Genomic DNA, 16,695 nt, shown 5'->3' on the forward strand with positions numbered 1-16,695 from the left:
TGAGCATGAAAGACCCTTTCACCCACAAATCAAAGCATTTATGGTAATGCATTGACATCCATCTGTGTTGATTTGTGTTCAGAAGCTACTATAAATATTCCACTAGTCCCTGCAGTGTCTCCCATTCTGTATATGGGATTTTAAAAGAGATTTGTCTCCTTATGCTTTTCTTCCTTTGTCTTCCAGCTTGTCCTTACTGGCAAAGCTTATTTGCTTTTTAAGTTGTTCCCTAGAAAGAGTAGAAGATGACTTTTCCCTCAAAAGATGAGAGGATGACCCTGTAAGTTCTTCAGACTGCAGTGCTTTTGTTTCCTCTACGATCTCTTTTTTCCTCAAAATGGACTCCTGAATAAAAAGAGAGAAAGGTTCTTAATAAAGCTTAGTTTCTAAAAGGAGAGTGGCTTAAGCTGAAGTACTGAGAAAGCGTCTTACAAATTCACATGGAAAATTAATCTTGAACAACACATTGGGATGGTTCACACATAGCTCTAAAACAGCTATCCAGATCCTGGTGCTCTCCAGATGTTTCAGTTTACAACTTCCATCATCCTTGCTCTGTGCTGGTTGGGGCTGATGCAAGATGCAGTCTGAAACATCTGCAAGACACCAGGCTGGAGGAGGCTGCAGTAAACCATGGTTAAATACTATGTGCCTGAGCTGCTACACGCAACATGCTTGAGCAAAGCCTCAGGTTTTTGAGCTTCTCCTTCCCTACTTATCTTGCTGCATGGCTAACAAGGCTGGATTATCAGTGGTGCAATCGCCCCAGCGCCATGCCTGCAAGGGGACCCAGACTCTGAGCTTTCATAAAAAAAGAAAGTCAACCAGACACCTATTTAAAAAGTTTGGAAGTGAAATATACAGACAAATGGGCAAGCCTGTCTTTTCCTGCTTTTCAGTGTTTTTTTAGTAAACAAATGAAGTCAGCACTATGATCAGTGAGTTGTTTCAACACCAGGAGATAGGAACCCCTTGGTTCTAAAGTGTGGACTTTCCCCCCTACCCTTTAGAGCACTTTCTGTCTCATTTTCTAGTGCAGGCATGTCCAGCTCCCAAAAGACTGCAATCTACTCACAGTACAGTATTAAAATACTGGCTGTGATTTACCCATTGTCATTGCCTGGCAAAATTGCTGAGCTTTTCGAGGAGGCAAAGAAGTTGTTGAGCTTTTTTGGGGGGGGAGGGGGAGGCGAGTTTTCGTTCCTTTTGGAGGACAAACGCTAAGGGTCATGCAATCGACTGCGATCTACCATTAGCGTCCTGCGGTCGATAGGTAGACCACGATCGACCTGTTTGACATGCCTGTTCTCGTGCATGCAGTCTGTAGTCTGTCCAGGCCCAGTGGCAGCAGTCAGTCAAGTCAAGAGTATAGGAATGATCGTTGGGTGCGGAGCACACTCCCCACCTGCAGGCAGCCTCAGCTGCTTGCACGCATGACCTTGGGGTGTGGGGCACACTCCCCCTCACAGATAAAGCCACAGCTGTCTGAACATATTGCCCTCTGTCTAACCTTTTGTGGTCTCAGTAGTCTGTGGTGTCCTGTCTGTGACCTTTGTCTCTGAGACATTTGTCTCCTTTGTCATACACTGTGCAAGGGGAAAATGACGCGGTGGAAATAGGTGCCAAAATAACTTTGTACCACCCCACGATCTCAGGATTGGAAGATGTGTAAAGGTCACAGCCCAAAATTTGGGTTTGCATATTGTGTCAATAAAAGGAGCCTCCACAGAGCTGGCCGGCAGTTTGCTTGCAGCTCACCTGTGCGCAGCTCACCTGCATTACCAACTCCTGCCTCATGTCCTTCACTTCAAAGAGGAAGAGTGGCGCTGAAGAGCAGAGTAAAAATGCTTTATGTATTATTGCTCCACTCCCTGATCTAAATGCATGCTTTATCCCCTTAGATTATTGCTGTTCATAACAGTCATGGATAAAATGTTACACTCAGTCTTGGGTTGGTTTCACTTACCTGGATCATGTCTAGCTTGGACCGCAATGTCATGTCGTCCAAAGGGCCATAATGAGGCATGTAGCATAACTCTGCCATGTTGTTGATTGCTAACATCATCCTGCTTAGATCTTGCCTCTACATGAGCATAAAGAGATGGATGAACTTTGTCCTTCTCACCACTATACATCCACATATACTTGGAGAGTAGTGAAAGAAGACAACACTTATCAAGAGTGAGGTTAGCACTTTTTTTTAAAAAAAGAAGATGGAGCTGGTTCATCATCTTCATTATCAATATAAATCCAGTTTCATCCCAGCTTTGCAATTCTCATTTCAGATGGGACACAGCAGCAAATTAAATCCCAGCTCAGTCGTCAATCCTGCCCCTCCACTATCCTCAAAGCAGGCTTTTTGCAAATTAAGGTAGGCATGGGGAACTTTTAGCCCTTCCGGGGCAGATTTACACTTGTGGTTTATAATGCTAAAAATCCATTGCTAAAATGTGACACCAGAGGGCCCTGCAGAGCAGAGGGCAAAGGGAAACTGTAACAAATGTTATAGACCATTATATTTAATAATGTATCAAAGATCAATGTAGATCCAGCCCAGATATTGTTGAACTTCCATTAGCTGGGGCTAATGGGAGCTGTATTTTACTTTATTTACTCAAAAGCAAAAGTACTGTATTTTTCGCTCTATAACACGCACCTGACCATAACACACACGTAGTTTTTAGAGGAGGAAAATCCGTAGGCATGCCACCCGTAGGCATTCCCTCCATAACACGCACAGACATTTCCCCTTACTTTTTAGGAGGAAAAAAGTGAGTGTTATGGTGCAAAAAATACAGTATTTATAAACCCTGTAATATATACATTTATAATCTCTAAGTTGTATACAGCATCCAATCAATAAACAGGAGCTTTGGGGTGGGGTGGGGACTCAGAGAAGCTTACCTTTTGATCGATGAGACATTCCTCATTGTTAATGTGGTGACACAAGTGTTTCTTTTTTTCTTGTAGTGCACTTTTCTTTGACTGAAGTTCAGAAATTTTGCCGAGCAGCACCTAGGCAAAGCCATAAAATGGGAATTTAGGGATGCGCTGTTCGTACATTTATTTTACGGCATTTGTAATCTGCCTTTCACCCAAGGATCTCAGGGCAGCATACAGTAAACATTAATGTAATACAGTGGTACCTCTGGATACGAATGGGATCCGTTCCGGAGCCCTGTTTGCATCTAGAAGCAAACGTAACTAGCGACGGCACGTCTGCACATGTGCCCGTTGCTTTTCGCCGCTTTGAAGCATGCATGATGTCATTTTGAGCGTCTGCGCATGCGCAAGCGGCGAAATCCTGAAGTAACGCACTCCATTACTTCTGGGTTGCCGCGGAGCGCAACTCGAACGCGCTCAATCCGAAGCGCATTCAACCCAAGGTATGACTATAATTAACAATAAAAATATTAACCAAGCTTGCAAGAGGAAATAGAGGCTTTGCAAGTGATTTCACTCACCTACACATGCAAATATATGCAGAAACACTTCACAGTCGCATTAGACTATTTGGAACTGCATGGCAGCTGAATGAAAGAGAAATTGTATCTGGAGAGGTTTTGACTGTTTTGAGATTTCCTGATGGGCACATAGGAGCCCTGCTGGAGCATGCCAAGAACCCATCTAGTCCAGCACTCTGAACATGAGCACAACAGCACTCACCCCTTCTGCAGTGCCTCGCAGTGGGTATTCAGAGGCAAACTTCCTTCAACAGCGGAAGTAGAACATAGCCATCATAGGTACTAGCCAGGGAAAGTCAGGGTAAGGTATTTCAAGGCTCCCAGGCTTCCCTGAGAAAAAGTGAGCGGCGCTGCCCAGAAAACAGCAGCGGTTCCTAGTGGTACAAAAGGGTCTGGTGCTGTAACAATGGTGTTTTTCCCTCCACCACAGCAGCACTTAGGCTTATGGGGAAGAGCCATAGCTCAGTGATGCAGTACATGCTTTGATTGCAGAATGTCCCAGGTTCAATCCCAGGAGCATCTCCACTTAACAGAACAGGTAGCAGGCCATAGGAAAGATCTTCTACCTGAGATTCTGGAAAGCCACTGCCAGTCAGAGAAGACAATACCTGCCAGTATTGTAACACATTCGATACCAATAGTATTAATACTAATATTATTAATAGTAATATTATTAATACTAATATTATTAATAGTGCCCAATGAGAAGGGAGATGTACACTAGTAGTACACAATGAGAGGGAAGATGCAAACTAATAGAAAACAATGAAACAATAGCAGCAGCAGCAGCAATACACTAGCAGCACACAATGGGGCAAGAGGGGGAAGCCATAATCATATTTTTCGAAAAGCCTTTCAAAAAGATCATTCACCCACTTCCTGCAGAAAAAGAAAACAACAGCAGCAGCAACAACAACATATCCTCTCTGAGGTTTTGTAGTGTGACCAGTTATAGTACCAATTGGACCCTGTTCCGAAGGAATCTACAAGTTGAGAATCCTAATGAATTACACAGCATGGGCTTCCTACGTGCTGCAAATACTTCTCAAAGCTTTGTTGGTTTCAGAAGACAGAATTGACCTTCTCCGAGGTTTCAGAAAAGAACCAGCACACTCGGTCCTTAGTACAATCGGACCTGTGGAATGAATGGATTGGGCGTCATAAAAACTACATGCTCAGTGAACATTACAAATGTCGTGGTATTGTATTCCTCTCGCAAGATCCCCAATTCTTTTTGCGTTTCCTCAATGTGACACTGCTGGATGGACAAATTCTTCATCAAGCTCTGGTTTTCCTCAAACAGTGTTTTGTGCCTTTTGGTGAGGGCTTCAACCATGGAGTCTTCCGGATATCCAAGAAAGCCTACAATGCAAAACAGGGAGGGTTATGCTATACATAGAAAACACATATCGGGGTCATGTTTTTATTGTTTTGGTATTTTTGTGCTACTCTTTATTTTTGATGGCTCTTCAAAAGTGGTTTATGAAAGATGTCTTGTGGATTCTTTTATGAGTCAAAAGGCAAGAAATCTAAATACTTTTTTGTCAAGTACAGAGTCCCCCCCAAGTAAAGTGTAACTGTTTAATGATTATACTCACCTGGTGTGAATGTGGCGGTAACTTTCTTCAGGAAATCTTCGAAGCTTTTGTATTTTGCCATCTTCTTCTGTAGTTCCTTTTTTCTGAAGAAATATATATTAGGGGTGCTTGGAATGCCTCAGATGTTAAAAATCGCCTTATCAACAAATGACTAGAAATTCCTGGAAAGGGATCGTTGCTGTAACTCAATTACGAAATGTGAGGGACAATTCTCCCCCATCTCAACCTTGACTGCCATGGGCAGCCAAACATCTGCAGAGATGGCCCATGTTTAGTCACACCACCAGTTCCTGGCAGCTGTGCGTTTGAGTGATAGACCAGCTCAGCCCAGTGTTGGCTGTCTGGTGCCCATTGGGACTGGTAGGGAGGAGGGCAGAAAATCATAGAATCATAGAGTTGGAAGAGACCACAAGGGCCATCAAGTCCAACCCCCTGCCAAGCAGGAAACACCATCAGAGCACTCCTGACATATGGTTGTCAAGCCTCTGCTTAAAGACCTCCAAAGAAGGAGACTCCACCACACTCCTTGGCAGCAAATTCCACTGTCGAACAGCTCTTACTGTCAGGAAGTTCTTCCTAATGTTTAGGTGGAATCTTCTTTCTTGTAGTTTGGATCCATTGCTCCGTGTCCGTTTCCCTGGAGCAGCAGAAAACAACCTTTCTCCCTCTTCTATGTGACATCCTTTTATATATTTGAACATGGCTATCATATCACCCCTTAACCTCCTCTTCTCCAGGCTAAACAGGCCCAGCTCCCTTAGCCATTCCTCATAAGGCATCGTTTCCAGGCCTTTGACCATTTTGGTTGCCCTCCTCTGGACACGTTCCAGTTTCTCAGTGTCTTTCTTGATCTGTGGTGCCCAGAACTGGACACAGTACTCCAGGTGAGGTCTGACTAGAGCAGAATACAGTGGCACTATTACTTGTTGAGAGGTCAACAATAGATAAAGCCAGAGCCAATGATGAGCAGAGTCAACTAACTCTAGTTATGTTCTCATCCTTCTCCCTAAGGAGTTCTGCTGAGGCAACACTGAGACTGAGTGTCTGCCTTTGGAGTGGATGTAACTAAAAAGGCAGGCAGGTAGGGGCTGGCTGGGGGCACAGTGAAGTTGGTGGAATACTGCCCCTTTTGCTCTAATGGACCAGCCTTCAATGGCTCAAGTTGGTGATCACTGCATATATATTTGTTTATATGCCGCCTTTCCCCCCTGACAGGGGCTCAATGTGGCTTACAGATAAAAATGTGGTCAGCACCATCAAGATGTTGTCCTGAGGACCCAAAATGGCCTTGGCTTTTGTTTCATTCATTTATCAAAATATTTGTGACCAGTTCTATATCAAATTGTACTCCGAGCAAGGTACACGGATACATTTGGAACCACCCTTTTGTTAGTTAAGCAAGCAGATAAAAATGAACGAATGAATCACAACCATCTTAAAACACAGAGTGGATGATCCCCTTATTATTACAAAGCAGAGTTAACAATTACCGTATTTTTCGCTCTATAACACGCACCCGACCATAGCACGCACGTAGTTTTTAGAGGAGGAAAATCCGTAGGCATGCCACCTGTAGGCATTCCCTCCATAACACGCACAGACATTTCCCCTTACTTTCTAGGAGGAAAAAAGTGAGTGTTATGGTGCAAAAAATACGGTAATAAACCCCCAAGAAAGCAGTCGGGGTCTTCTTAACCTGGGGCCAAAGTTGAAAGTGAGTTAGGCACCAGCAGAACTCAGAGAGAAATATATTCCACAGCTGGGGCGCTATTGTGTTTTTTAAGGAGGGAAAGGGAAAGCTGGCTGAGTACTGTAAAGGTAAAGGTAAACGAACCGCTGACCATTAGGTCCAGTTGTGGCTGACTCTGGGGTTGCGGCGCTCATCTCGCTTTATTGGCCGAGGGAGCCAGCGTACAGCTTCCGGGTCATGCGGCCAGCATGACTAAGCCACTTCTGGCAAACCAGAGCAACACACGGAAACGCCGTTTACCTTCCCGCCAGAGCGGTACTTATTTATCTACTTGCACTTTGACGTGCTTTCGAACTGCTAGGTTGGCAGGAGCAGGGACAGAGCAACGGGAGCTCACCCCGTCGCGGGGATTCATACTCTTAGATAATTAAACATTTGCTCTACGTAAATATGTAAAAGATTAAATTTAGGAACACAGAAAGCTGCCTTATATTGAGTCGACCATTGGCCCAGGTAGCTCAATAATGTCTACACTGACTGGCAGGCCTACCTAGAGATGCCAGGGATTGAACCAGCGACCTTCTGCATGCAAGGCAGATGCTCTCCCACTGAACTACAGCCTTCCCCATTTAAGCTATGGCCCTCTTAGCAAGCCCCCATCCTTAAGAAATATAACTTTGATGATGATTCTATTCTGCCAGGGCACAGGACCTTCAGATCAGGAAAGCTAGCCATGCTTGCCGGCTGGAGAATAATGTGCAGTGGTGTTATCAGGAGAAGACTTTGGGACTGAAGTCCAGGGCCCCACTCAGAGGAATGTCCCCAGCAGGAGAGTCCCCAAATACAGCAAAGCTGGCTTACGACATTTTGAAGTAAGTGAAGTAATACACACTGGCATCTAACGATGGGGCCTCCAGAAGTCTAGTGTCTAAGATTGCCTCACTGCATCCCTGCCCAGATACCCATGGCTCAGTCTCAAATCTGTCTTAAAAGCATCAGTCACATACCTAACTTGGAGTTTCTTAAGCTCTTTTTTCAGTTTGAATACCTCACGCTTCTTGAGGGCTTTCAGTGCGTGTTCCTGGTGGTACAGCTGAATGACACGCTCCTTCTTCTGATGACACTCTTTAATATATGCGTCAAATTCAAGAATTCGATTCTTCCTCTGAACCAAGAAGGAGAAAGAAGGCTTAATCAGTTTTGCATAGTTTTGCTCAGTATTCAAAGGTGGGAGCCCATGAAGGGGAAGTCATTTGTTTCAGAGAAAATGAGAATGAATTCATCCTGGACACTAACAAAAAATGGAGAGAAGACTGATTAAGCTGCAGTCATTTACACACTTACCTGGGACTAAGTTCACAGCAACTTAGGGTTCCTAGGAAGCATGGGCCCAAGTGGTTTTCCTCTTGTTCCACACTTTTTAGGTATGGGTCCAAGCACTTTTGTCTTATACCTCACCAGGCTGCTGGCTTATCTTGCCCAGTATTGCATATTGCAACTAGATGGAGACTCTTCAGGGTCTCAGGCAGGTCTTGCTCATCATCTGACATTTGAAGCTTTTAAACATAGATACCAGCAGCTGAATTGGGGACCTACCAAACTAAATGCTAGTGTTCCATCTCAAATCCCATCTACAGCCTCTGCTATGCTGCCCTCTTGTGATTAGGCTGCCTGCCTGCACAGTGCTCTGGAGCTACGATTGAGTATGAGTGAATGTCATTTCCAGATTCTTTTACTTTCTCATTTTTCCAATTGTCTGGAGGAGGCTGAGCCAGTGGCGTAGCATGGGTTGTCAGCACCCGGGGCAAGGCAAGTAATTTGCGCCCCCTAACCCGTGGATTTTAGTAGGGGCAGAGAGCTGCGAGTGCGAGCGTGCCCCCTCCAGATGTTGCGCCCGGTGCGGCCAGCTCCCCTGCACCCCCCACGCTATGCCACTGGGCTGAGAACTGAGCCATGCTTAGATCCGCACTCGGCCTCCTCTGCCCCCTCAACATTGAGGGGGCCTGGTCCCCTTCCAACAAATACAGAGGGGGTTGAAGACATCTCGGTCCCTTATACAGTGGTACCTCGGGTTAATTACTTAATTTGTTCTGGAGGTCTGTTCTTAACCTGAAACTGTTCTTAACCTGAAGCACCACTTTAGCTAATGGGGCCTCCTGCTGCTGCCGTGCCGCTGGAGCACGGTTTCTGTTCTCATTCTGAAGCAAAGTTCTTAACCTGAAGCACTATTTCTGGGTTAGCGGAGTCTGTAACTTGAAGTGTATGTAACCTGAAGCGTATGTAACCTGAGGTACCACTGTCGCTAGCACACCTGACTGGCCCCCACTTCCGGCTTTGGATCATTACAACTGTGTGAGAATGGCAGTGCCTGATATGTGGTGGAGTTGCACCCCGATTAAGTAGTTCTGGGGAGAAATACATGAGGAGTTGAAAAAAATGCTTAAAATCCCATTAACAAAAAACCCAGAGGCTTACCTACTGGTCCTTTTAGGGAAAAAAATACTGAAATAGGGAAAAAGAATTTTCTTATATGCGACCACCACCACAGCTAGGATAGTAATAGCATCTAAATGGAAAGCTAAAGAACTACCTACCAAGGAGGAATGGATTCTCAAATTAAATGAATATTTAAAATTGGCTAAATTAACAGCATCCATACGACAGCAGTCAAATCAAAAACTAAAAAATGAATGGCAATGCTTTGATGATTATATGACAAAATATTGCTCTAAAAAAGACATGCTAATATCCTTAGGTTAAGAATGTAAATGCATCAACAATAAATTATCAATGATGTATGTATGTATGTATGTAGAGAAAATAAAAACAATCGGAATGCAATGATAAGGGTAAAATTGATTCTAGAGAAGACGAGTAGTGGTGGAGGGAAGTTAAACAGGGTAGTGGGTTTATTTCATTTTGTTTGTGCTTTTTCTTTTTCCCCCTTTTGGATATTGTATAATTATTTAATGTATATTGATTTAATGTTTCTTTTCTGTTAATAACGTTTAACAGATCAATGCAGATCCAGCCTAGACCCCAACTCCAAGTGCCCTCCTTGTAGATGCAGAGTGATGCTCACATCCTGATCTTTTTGTTCAAGTGCCTCTCTTCGTTGGGCCAGCACTTCCATCCTCTCTTTGAACTCTTGTTTCTTTGCAGTCAGTTCTGCAGAAGCTTGCTTATTTTCAATTTCTTTCTTCCGAAGCCGGAATGTTTGCAGTGCTTTTCTGCGATGCTGCAAAATGTCACTGGTGCTCTAGAAAACAAAACTGGTTTTTACAAATATACAGAGAGAGAGAGAGATGGAAGGAGAGAGAACTGTAGGGTTGGAAGGGCCCCCAAAGGTTATCTAGTCCGTGTGTGTGTGTGTGTGTGTGTGTACACACACACCCCCACACACTACTTTTTTTCTTTAAAAATGTGTAGGGGTACTCTTGCAATGGGGGAACTACCAGAATGCCCTCAGAGCTGTACCTCAGTGTCCAGGCTGAACAATGGGGGTGTAGACGCTCCTTCAGGTCTACAGGGTCAGGGAATGATGGGAGTTGTAGTTCAGTGCCATCTGGGGGGGGGCCAAGGCTCCCTCAGCCTGCATGAGTCAAGCAAGCTCTCCGCTGCACATGCTGACAAGAGGACAGAGCTGACATGTTCATTCCTGCTCTCCCCTTTTGCGTGTTGAATTAGCACAGAAGGCAAACTTCCAAGTAGGGCTTTAACAGTTAGAAGAATATTATCTTCCCTGGATACCAGTTCAATCCCCCTGGCACGGTTATTATCGGAGAATTGCTCGACTTCTGCCAAAGCTCTGCTTTTGGCACAACCTAATAAAGAAACAGAAGCCCTGTCCTATATTTAACCCGGCCCTCTTGTCTGAGAAAGAGAATGACAAAGGCAGCTGACCTCTCGCATGACAGGAATCTGAGGCACATCTTCATCCTCTTCTTCCCTATATATATATAAAAAAAGGTAAATTGTTGTCATTGACCCTTATTACCTAGAAATTATTCTCCATGTATGAAAGGCAGCTCCCAATGTTCTGTCACACTTTGGGTGAGCTTATTTAGATGAAGATGAAAAGAGGCACCATCTTGATTCTCAAGGTCTGGGTGATCAATGGCATATTACAGGCAGTGGCATAGCATGGGTGGTTGGGGTGGCATGGCACATTTTTTTGGAGGGGCCCCCGCCACAGGTCCCCTAATTGGAGCTGTGAAAGAGCTGTGCAGGCAGCATTTATGCATGGGGGACCAACACTGCCAACTGCAGCTCCACTCCTGGGGCAGAGAGAGGAGAGTTGGCAGCAACATTGCCGCCCCTCTCCTTGGCTGCATTGTGGCACCCAATGTTGCTGCTGAGGCAGCTTTCTTGTGCCTGGGCCCAGTCGCAGCTCCACTCCTGGGTCAAGCCTGATCCTGGACGCAGCAGGCTCCCTCCATGCCGTGTGCCCCTATGATATGAAGGTCTACTTAGAAGTAACCCCCACTAGGTTTTCTGGGGTTACTCTGAAATAAGTATACAGTGGTACCTCGGGTTACATACGCTTCAGGTTACATACGCTTCAGATTACAGACTCCGCTAACCCAGAAATAGTGCTTTGTTAAGAACTTTGCTTCAGGATGAGAACAGAAATCGTGCGGCGGCAACAGCAGGAGGCCCCATTAGCTAAAGTGGTGATTCAGGTTAAGAACAGTTTCAGGTTAAGAACAGACCTCCGGAATGAATTAAGTACTTAACCCGAGGTACCACTGTACAGAGAATTTCTTTTCTTTTCTTTTTATGTAAAGCAGACCAAACAACTACCATTTTAGAAAGCAAGTAAATGTAATTCCTCTCTAAATTTTGTGTGCTGCACATTCAGACATGCGCACACATACTTCCATGATGGAAGCATAACAATTTTATTATTATCTGTTGTATATACACACCATGAGATATAACCCAAGTAGGGAGGGCAAGGACTATGTACAAATTCTCCTCAGTCTATACAAAATCAAAATGGAGAGACATAATGATATATAAAACATTCACAAATCCTTCAGAAAGCCATATTTCACGCATAGGCAAATCCATACAGTCCCAGAGGCTATTTGCAGCACTGTAAGAAATGAAATACCACCACATGGCCTGGCAACCTTCTGGAGCTTCCAACATTTAAATTATGCCATATTCCCCCCCCCCCCATCACAATGTTCCACACATGGGGAAATTTGCAATTCTTGCAATGTCTTCCATTTTTGTACGATAAATGTCCTAGCTACTGCCAACAACCATGTAATGAGTTCTTTTGTATGCCCTTCTTGAACCTGATCACCCCATAGATTTCAACATAGAAGCTGTGGAGTCCTTTGAACAGGAGTCTTACAAAAGGCAGGATTTTTTTCTCAAATGGGGGGTGGATTTTTTTTTTTAAAATGGAATCCCGCCTTCTCCAATTATTGAGAAACTATATGGAAAGATGGAGGGAGGCAAAGCCAGAGGCAATAGTGATAAAATAAATGGAATGTAGGAGCCCTACAGAAAGAAATGGATAGTGGCAGGTTTTGGGGGCTGCATAAAATGGCAATGGGGCCACATGAAGCCCCCAGGCTGCAAGTCACCCACCTGTCCATTCTCCTTAAAACTCCAGGATATAAATCTATGCTGAACTTTTGGAGACTGACAGCAGTGACAACAGCAGTATCTAGGAGTTAGGGGAGATAGCCGGAAGCATCACAATGGCACCTCTATGGCATCTTGCTTCATCCTTGAGCACCTACCCTATACAGGGTAAATCCCATAACATACTAAGTTTACAGGAGACATCTCCCTCTTTCAACACAAGGAAGCAACACTTAAGGGGAGTAATTTGGCAGCGGTTCCTTCCCAAATAGTACCGCTAGCGACATAGGGTTGAAAGGTGACAACTCAAGAGATCCAGGTGGGACCTTTACATTACCCCATTCAGGAGGAGACAAAACAGCTGTAGTGCCACCTGCTGAATTCGTTCCATGGTCCTATCACTCAACTGCTATCATTAGAGCAGTCTTTGCCAACCTGGTGCCATCCAGATGTATTGAACTGCAATTCCCGTCCACTGATGGGAGTTGTCGTCTAAGAAATCTGGGTTGGCACATACTGCAGTGAGAGGTGTTCAACACAGCTGACGAGGAACCAGGACTGATGACAGGACAAAGGGAGGAAATTAGGGTTTGATCACATATTACTAGATTTGTCACCCAATGAAAACTCAGGCTGTGTTCACACATGCGGTTTTCTAAGAGTCAGCTGATTTAATATATGTTTTAATTAACCAATTAATGAATTTATTAAAATACATTAATTTACATAGTTCTAAAGGGGGGGGGAACCTGCTTTGGGTTGTATCCAAATAAGGACCACATCTGCACTATAGTTTTAAAGCAGCATAATGCTACAGCCATGGTCTCCTAAAGTAACCTGAGAACTGCAGTTTGTTAAGAGTGCTGAGGGTTGTTAGGAGACACCTGTTCCTTTAAGAGAGCTACAATTCCCAGAAGGATTGAGAAGAGGGATTAACTGTTAAACCACACAGTGGTATGATGTTGCTTTAAATGTATATTGTGGAGTTGGGGCCTAAGACCACATCCACATCATAAATTTAAAGCAATATTATATCACTCATGGCTTCCCCCAAAGAATCCTGAGATCCCTGTTCCCTCATTCTTGATCACTGGCCATGCTGGCTGGGGCTGATGGGCGTTGGAATTGGGAAAGCCTTTTCTACATAGAGTCCTCCTGACCATCTTTGCAGGCAATTGCTGCAAGCATACCTGAATGAATCGGATTAAATGGCTAGAAACGAAGCCCATGGCAAATCAAGGTCCTAGGGTGAGCAACCAAATGTGGAATGCAAATCCAAGTTGCAATTACACATACTCTAATCCTGCAGCTGTGCTTTGCAAGGGATCATTTTCTATACCAACAAGTCGGGTTGCCACCTGATCAGGAAATACCAGATGCTTGCCTGCTCTTGTGCTGGAGCAGAAAGTGGAAAAAAATCAGCCAGGGCAGCTCTTCAGCACAAGTTGTTAATCCTCAGTCTGGATCAGATAATATGATACCTTCAATAATTCTCCTACATATTGTGGGGAGTAAGAAGAACTCTCTTCCCTGCTCAACCACCCAGCAGTAATATGAGGCAGTAACTTTTGTTGGAAAACTAGCCCCCTCGGGAGAGGCTGGCCCCTCTCCCAGCATCTCGGGGCTTGTTTAACGGTGATCTACTCTGGCTGGCATCCTCGCAGAACTGAACTTTTTCCAATGCTTTATTTTCCCAAAGGAAAGTTTCCAGTTCAGAATGGCACCAGGAGTCTACTGATACTCAGGGCTCGTCCTTGTTTCCACTTGACCCACACTTATTCTAGGCATGGATCTGAGCGGTTTCTCCATTGTTTTCCAAGGGAAAACCCATTCTTTAGCGATAGATTGGAACAAATGGCAATCTGGGTGAAACCTGAATCGCTGTTTGCTCCAATTGAGCACTAAAGAGTGGTTTTCCCTGGTGGAAAGCAGCAGGAAGTGTGAAGAAGCCCTCAGTCAAAAAACCCTGATGACCTTCCCCATATTGTGTTGGGGACTGAGTGGGGAGCGGGCATGATGACACTGGGGGCGAGGCTAGCCTGAATGCCCTGCCCCTCCCCACACTTTCACCATTCACATGTTCAGGTAACACTTACAGCTGAAGTCCTGGAGAAAGAATCTCCAGGGCTGTCAAGTCTACTGTAAAGCATTATCTGGCAGACCAATGACATATTGCAGACAGCTAAAGAGACACCCACATGTAGAAGGTGCAAATAATTCTTCAAATCCACGCAGGCCTTTTCAAAGCTGTCTCTGCCAGCTGAGCATCTAAGTTTATGAGGATGCATGGGGGTTAGTCAGCCCTCCCTATGATCGCCACACATTCAGGGCCCACGTGTTTTGCTGCTCTCTGCAAAGTTCTCGCTTTGTTTTCTCACGAGTAAATGTGGGGAGATCTTAAATGATGTCAACAGATTAAACAAATTCCATGGTGTGTTTCTACAGCATGAAATCTTCTTTGCCCCATGCAGCACAAACACCAAATGCAGGGTTGACTGTGGGAACTGTTTTATATGCCATGTTACTGTTGGTCTGGCATTTTAACGCTGCGGAAAGAGGCAGCAGTGACATCATCCCTGGCGCCAGCCGTGCAGTTTGATGAGATCCACTTGAGCTGTACCACCAAGTGATTTGATCAGAATAAGAATGGGTTTGTTAGGTTTTTCTGTATCCTGTTGGAAGCCTTTGGTGTGTAACCTGGAAACGATAATTTCCTTGAGCAAGCAGTCCCAATGATGGCAGACAGTGAGTGTGGAGTAGTGGCTAGGGTCTTGGCAGACCAGGGTTCAAATCCTCACTCTGCCTTGATTGGCAGAAATGACTGGCAGAATTCGTGACCAGGGAGAAGAGTCGGTGGAGGAAGACTGGAAGAAATTTAAAGACTACTTGCAGAAGCACTGTAAAATTAAGGAATGTTAAAACGATGTCTGATGGAAAATAAGTGGTATTGGTAAAAAGATTTCTAAGAAAATGTAAATAGCGATTGACATCTGGAAAATTGATATTTATAATAGGTTAATATCTTGAGTGAGGATAAATGCTAGAGGGTAAGGATTTGCTGAATTTAATATCTGGACTGGAATACAAAATGGGAGGTGTGAGGAGGTCAAGAAACTAGTGAATGAAGTATAAGATATGAAAATACTAATCTATTTTCTGTTTTGCTTTTTGGTTCTTTTTTTCCCTTCCCTTCTTTTGTTAACTGTTTTCTATTGTGTATTTTTTATGTGTTTTGTTTTTGTATTTTTTCATTTTTGTAGTTTTTCTTATGTTTAAATTTTGAAACTTTTTATTATTTGTGAAACTTTAATAAACATTATCACAAAAAACAACAACAAACCCTCACTCAGCCTTGAGGCCTACTGCGTGGCTTTGAGCCAGCCTTTGTCTCTCAAGCCTGACCTGCCTCACAGGGTTGTTGTGAGGAATAAATCAAGAGGGAGATAAGTGTTTGCTTCACCTTGAGCTCCTTGGAGGAAAGGGATGGGCATAAATGTGCTAATTAAATAATAAGAATGAAAATGCGACCAGCCTGCCAGAAAATAGGTATGCCCATCTAACATGTATACAAATCAGTAGCATGCCTGTAGGTACACCTATCTTTTCCATGGCTAGAATGTAACCCACTCTACAAGGGGGTTAGAGCAGCATCCCCTGACCCCACTCAGCTTGGCATGTGGCCCCCAGGTGGTTTCCCAGCTGACAGTGCGGCCCTCAAACTGAATAAAAGTTCCCCCACACCCATTTTAAGGAATGCATCACACACATCAAGGGCCACCTTACCTGTGTTCTCCTAGCTGGGTCACGAAAACATTTCCTGGCCCGTTTTCCACCTGCAGAAAGTATTTGGGATCATGGTCCCTTGTCATCATCAGAAAAGTCATGTTTCTTTAGGAAGGAAGGGAGGGGGGTTGTGGAAATGCTTCCCCCTCCACTTTTCTGCAGGAATCCTGTGTACTGTCATGCGCAGCAGTTTCACCCCCTGGGAAATTGGTCAAGAGGAGAAAGAAGTGTCCAGTTTGCCTCTGTTTGTCTAAAGCTTATCTCGGCACGACCAAATGAGCCCGACGATGCTGCTTTCGCTGCATCGACAGAGACAGACGTGTGTGAGCAGCAAACCCAGATCTAATTGCAAAGCTGGACGCGCAGGGCTCAGCGTGGCAGGTGAGCTTTCTGGGTTGCTACTTCAGTTACCTTTCCACCTGCTGCTGCTTCCAGTGTCCCCCTGGCAACCCCAGCACACAGTGCGGATCAAGGCCTCGAGTGCCCAGGGAGAACTGTCCTTGTGTTTCCCTGGGGAGTGATCTCTCTCTCCCCCCCCCCTCTCCCCAGCACAGCGCAG

General features: G+C 44.6%; 2 protein-coding genes across 6 annotated transcripts in view; both read right to left on the reverse strand.

The window, feature by feature from the left end:
- LOC310706715 (endogenous retrovirus group 3 member 1 Env polyprotein-like) overlaps positions 1-16,695 on the reverse strand; it is an 874,531-nt gene that overhangs the window by 10,349 nt on the left and 847,487 nt on the right. The gene's annotated exons all lie outside the window — the stretch shown is intronic.
- Positions 17-16,574, reverse strand: CCDC197 (coiled-coil domain containing 197). 5 transcript variants are annotated; one of them, XM_083503086.1, is made up of 10 exons: positions 12,789-12,813; positions 12,357-12,435; positions 10,656-10,701; positions 9,835-10,011; positions 7,760-7,917; positions 5,063-5,145; positions 4,654-4,826; positions 2,905-3,015; positions 1,967-2,083; positions 17-345 (listed from the first exon to the last, which is right to left on the reverse strand). In XM_083503086.1, the coding sequence occupies exons 1-10, from the start codon at positions 12,796-12,798 to the stop codon at positions 160-162; spliced, it is 1,140 nt and encodes a 379-aa protein (XP_083359212.1). In that variant the 5' UTR covers positions 12,799-12,813; the 3' UTR covers positions 17-159. The 5 variants fall into 5 exon arrangements, with proteins under 5 accessions (XP_083359212.1, XP_083359211.1, XP_083359210.1 ...); XM_083503085.1 differs by lacking the exons at positions 12,357-12,435; positions 12,789-12,813 and adding an exon at positions 16,137-16,574; XM_083503084.1 differs by lacking the exon at positions 12,357-12,435 and having other exon boundaries at positions 12,789-13,014.

Source organism: Podarcis liolepis, assembly GCF_965112155.1.
Source record: "Podarcis liolepis genome assembly, chromosome: 1".
In the NCBI taxonomy this organism is placed as follows: Eukaryota; Metazoa; Chordata; class Lepidosauria; order Squamata; family Lacertidae; genus Podarcis; species Podarcis liolepis.

What these genes read in the sequence shown, in the direction of transcription:
- CCDC197 (XM_083503084.1), bottom strand. Translation starts at nt 13,000, where the DNA reads ATGTGTGAACACAGCCTGAGTTTTCATTGGGTGACAAATCTAGTAATA. An exon ending in TACCGCCACATTCACACCAG is followed by an intron (nt 4,827 to 5,062) that starts GTGAGTATAATC and finishes TTTGCATTGTAG; the next exon opens with GCTTTCTTGGATATCCGGAA. An exon ending in AATGTCTCATCGATCAAAAG is followed by an intron (nt 2,084 to 2,904) that starts GTAAGCTTCTCT and finishes ATGCTCATGTAG; the next exon opens with AGGCAAGATCTAAGCAGGAT.